Source organism: Gadus chalcogrammus, chromosome 10, assembly GCF_026213295.1.
Source record: "Gadus chalcogrammus isolate NIFS_2021 chromosome 10, NIFS_Gcha_1.0, whole genome shotgun sequence".
Classification (NCBI taxonomy): domain Eukaryota; kingdom Metazoa; phylum Chordata; class Actinopteri; order Gadiformes; family Gadidae; genus Gadus; species Gadus chalcogrammus.
In genome coordinates this window covers 18,215,741-18,220,224 of record NC_079421.1, presented here as the reverse complement: position 1 = coordinate 18,220,224, position 4,484 = coordinate 18,215,741, and the positions used below count along the sequence as shown (strand labels likewise).

Genomic DNA, 4,484 nt, shown 5'->3' with positions numbered 1-4,484 from the left:
GATGCCATGTTGTCATGTTATTATGTATGGGCAAAAAAACGAAAGTGAAAAGTATCATAATGAGACACTCATTCTGTTTAAAAGTTGAGAGAGGGGGAGTGGGAGGGAGAGATGAACCATATTTTTTTTATGGTTCATCTTTGACAATAAAGTGCAGCTGATAAAGGGCACCAGCATATGGCAGAGGGAGCGCCTGATTTTAATGCATCTCATCAGTGGGCCGTCCCTGGAGGGAGGGGTGCACCAGTTTATTCTTTGTCACCTCTGTGTTGGGCCGTCCCGGGTGGAGGGCTGTAATCCCTCCCCTTCACCCTCGTCCTCCATCCTGCACACAGAATTCAGATTAAAAACGTGGGGCACGAACCGCCCTCCTCTCATTCACCTTCTGCTCTACTGTGTTTTTATAGCCGTCAGACCGCCACACATGCTCTCTCCAAACATTTCACCGTAAGAGCGCTGACTGTTTCTTTCTGAAGATTGTTCTTTTTAAAACCAAATGCTTTCCTCAGCGGGATGATCCGCTTCCACAGTAGAGTATTGGTTATTAGTTTGTATCATCTGGTTAAGATATCAATTGTTTATATATTCCAAACATATAAATATATTATAATTATACCAATAGTATTAATATACTACTTCTACTAGTTGTTTTTTTAGTTTAGAGGTTTATTGTGCAGGGACAAATTCATTTTTTCATTGTTTCATATAAAATATAAAATAGATGCCATGCATACAGGTTTCTAGACTAAAATTGAAGCCCCTGTCCCTGGTTACTACTGACAACTATTATACAACTGATAACATTTATAATACTAATAATGCTACCAATAACACAAATAGTCGTAATATCAATAGAAGACCACATACAACAACAATAATAATGTTAACAATTTCAATTTTTGGACTGTTGCAATCATACCTAAACCATTTGAACACCACTCGATCTAAAACCAAAGACACCAGTCCTGGTGTGGACACATTATGAAGAAGGTGTGAGTGGTTCACACTGCACCACAGCAGAACAGTTCATAGAGCAACTCCAAAGCAACCAACCCAGTTACCCCGTGGTGCTAAAACAGCTTCTCTCCCGCCTCCACCACCGCTTAACCAACCAGGTCAAACTACTACTCCTGGGGCCGTCTGTATCCTCAATGCTGGTCTTTCACACCCTCTCACACCCACGTGTGCCCTTATGATAAGACCAACAGGAACGAGAAGTGGTTGAGGTGCACACATTTAAAGATTTGACAGTAAGTGTCTGCGACCGACCAACATGTGCAAATAAACAAAAGAAGAGTGCAAACAGCCAATTTAACCAGTAACAGCAATCAAGGACAGCAGCTAACAGAGTCCTCGGGCTGCGTCTCATAAACCAGTGTAGCCACAGTCTCCAGTAGCACCAGTATGAACCACGTGAACCCACCAAGTCCTCTAATGCTTAAACATCCCATCTCAAGTTTATCTTTTACCAAAACAGACAAGTGACTGATTCACTAGTTAACTTTTAAGGGTAATTATAATAATTGATATGCCTGTGTTACTCAACCTATTCAAATACGGACCACACTATTTATAAATATGACCGTTGAAACGTATCTTCTGATTCTTTGTATTATTCAAAAACAGGTTGTCCGTTGAGTCGGTCCACAATCGCTTCGCCACATAGGAATCATTTTCTAACTAAACTAAAGCTAGGTGGTTTATTTAACAGCACATGTTTGTGAATAAACATCCTTGGGGTAGCTAGTGAGTCATAAAAGGGGTTAGGATGACCTGTTTTGTTGGAACGGCGCTCCATGCAGATCCAGGGAGGCATTAAAGGGACCACTATAGGACACTGTGGGGCTCCTTCTGGACCTGGGCTGGGCGGCGCCTCATCTCGCGAGGGTAATTTCTCATAAATCAACCGTTATTTTGAACTCAAATAGATGGATGGAATCAATCAACCATGGGGTTTTTATTTTTTATTTTTCTCTTCTTCAGCACAAGCCATCGCTCCCTCCCTCCCTCCCTCCCTCCCTCCCTCCCTCCCTCCCTCCCTGCCTCCTCCATCTCCCCTCTCCCTCACTTCCCTCTCCGCCCGCCCTTCACCTCCACCCTTCGCACCCTTGTCTCGTTCTCTCTCTTGCACTCTCTCTCTCTCTCTCTCTCTCTCTCTCTCTCTCTCTCTCTCTCTCTCTCTCTCTCTCTCTCTCTCTCTCTCTCTCTCTCTCTCTCTCCCCCCCTCTCCCTCCCCTGCCCACCCCCATCCCCAGGCTGCAGCAGGCTGAGGAGATGCATAAATTCAGACACATTAGTATTCCAGTCAGGTTCTGCATTTCAAGGCCTAGCGCCCCCTCCTCCCCCTCCTCCCTCTCCTCCCCCTCCTCCCCTTCCTCCCCTTCCTCCCCCTCCCCCCCCTACTCCCCCACATCCCAACTGCCCCCCCTCCTGCCCTCCTCAGCTCTATTTCTGAATCATTTAAGTAGCATTTCGGAGATATATTTAAATAGATACATTATTATTTTTTAAATTATGGGAAATAACATTGAGGTATCAAGATTTTTTTATGAACATAGTTATTGAGAACACTACCCATTCGTCCCAATTATACACAGCTATATAGTCAGCTTTTGATTGTGTATGTGTGTGTGTGTGTGTGTGTGTGTCTGAGTGTGCATGTGCATATATTGTGCGTGTGTGTGTTTGTGCATGCCTGTGTGTATACATGTGTCTGGGTCTGGGTATGTGTATGTGTCTGTGTGAGTGAGTGAGTGTGAGTGAGTGAGTGTGTGTGTGTGTGTGTGTGTGTGTGTGTGTGTGTGTGTGTGTGTGTGTGTGTGTGTGTGTGTGTGTGTGTGTGTGTGTGTGTGTGTGTGTGTGTGTGTGTGTGTGTGTGTGTGTGTGTGTCATTGTGTTATGCTGTCAGGCCCAGCAGCCCGGGCGATAAATCACGCATGTCTGATTGAGGAGGGCAGAGGGCCCGGACAATAACATTTCACTGGAACTGCAGGAGAAAGCTCCTCAATTTTCTGTGATCCATAGACGCACCAGTCTGCAGTCCTGCTTGATGAGTCCTGTTGCATATAGTGGACAGTACACCGTACTGTAAAACCGGACTAAGTGTCCCCTCTCACATGACATTGAGATAGTGTGAAGGTTGTGGTGTTAAAAAAAGCTTGGATCAGAACAAATGAACATTTGTTAAGGTGGAAATTACTTTTTGGGGAAGGAGATTCAATGCAATGATTAATGTTATTTAGATCAGTTCAACAAGATTGTGGAACTGATTTGACTAAATATTTTGTTTACAATAACAATATTTGATTTGACAGCATTATTGATAATAATGTTATATATAGTAGAAGTAGTAGTAGTGATAGTGTTAGTGGTAGTGGGCCTGGTATTAGTAGTGTTAGTAGTAGGCTAGTCGTAGTAGTAGTAGTAGTAGTACTAGTGGTAGTCATAGGTAGGAGTGGAAGTATTAGTTGAAGTGGTATTATAATAGTAGCAGTTGTAGTTGTAGTAATGTTAAGCATAATAATAAAAAATAAGTAAGCTTGAATGATACAAAAAATACTACTCATACTTCTATTAATAGGATCATTATTAATATTAATACTACTTGTACCACTACAATTAATAATGATAACCATAATAATAACAATAATAACTTGATTAACCAAACGCCATTCATACTAAGATATTCACCATGATAAAAATTACATAATATTGATAATTTCCTAATTACATTATTAGTGATATTATATTTTAAGTTTATGTATGAAATTATTTGATTGTTTTTCTTACACTATTTACATATAAATTATTTAAATTCGTATCATTTACATTTGTATTATTCACGGTTTGATTATTGAAATGTTCCTAATTTATATTGGCACAATTTACTTTTGTATTATGCACATTTGTATTCCGTCATTATCATATGTTTACAAATTAGTCTCTGACATGACCCCTTAAACTTAGACTGCGTTATTTAGGCATATATGGAAAACTAAATGGAAACCTTATTGGAATTTTCTTAAGAAAACGAGCAATTGTAGCAAGAGGTTGTTTATTACAACATACATAGATTATTTCAAAACATAATACAAGCTTTATACTGAAAATAAATAATTGCTTGACCTGTCATCGAAATTTGGAATAAAAGCGCCGAAACAGTCAAATCTTACTGAAAATATTGTTTTTACATTGCTAATTAAGAGCATGTAGAACTAACAGCATTGTTTAAATTAATAACTTCAAAAGGGTAATATACAAAACTGTACAATATTCGAAAAAAAATACTTATGAAATAAACCAATAACAGGTGTATTTAAGATTATAAAATTTGTATAGGCCTACTGAACGTCCAACAGAATGATAGGCAGGTATAGCGTTGTCGTCCTTCTGTATTCCCAGCTCTGTTTCAGAGTCCACAGTTTATATGGTCCAGGATGAGTGAATAAAGGAATCAATAAATAGGGAAACCGTTAATGTTTCAC

At 40.0% G+C, this 4,484-nt stretch overlaps 1 protein-coding gene across 1 annotated transcript in view; it reads right to left on the bottom strand.

The window, feature by feature from the left end:
* Positions 1 to 258: 258 nt before the first annotated feature.
* Positions 259 to 4,484, bottom strand: part of LOC130390264 (transmembrane protein 182-like) — a 6,107-nt gene continuing 1,881 nt past the window's right edge. The window contains exons 3-4 of the mRNA XM_056600126.1: positions 920 to 965; positions 259 to 325 (exon numbers count right to left, since the gene is read on the bottom strand). Coding sequence (XP_056456101.1) covers positions 259 to 325; positions 920 to 965 — 113 coding nt within the window. The remainder of the gene's footprint in view (positions 326 to 919; positions 966 to 4,484) is intronic.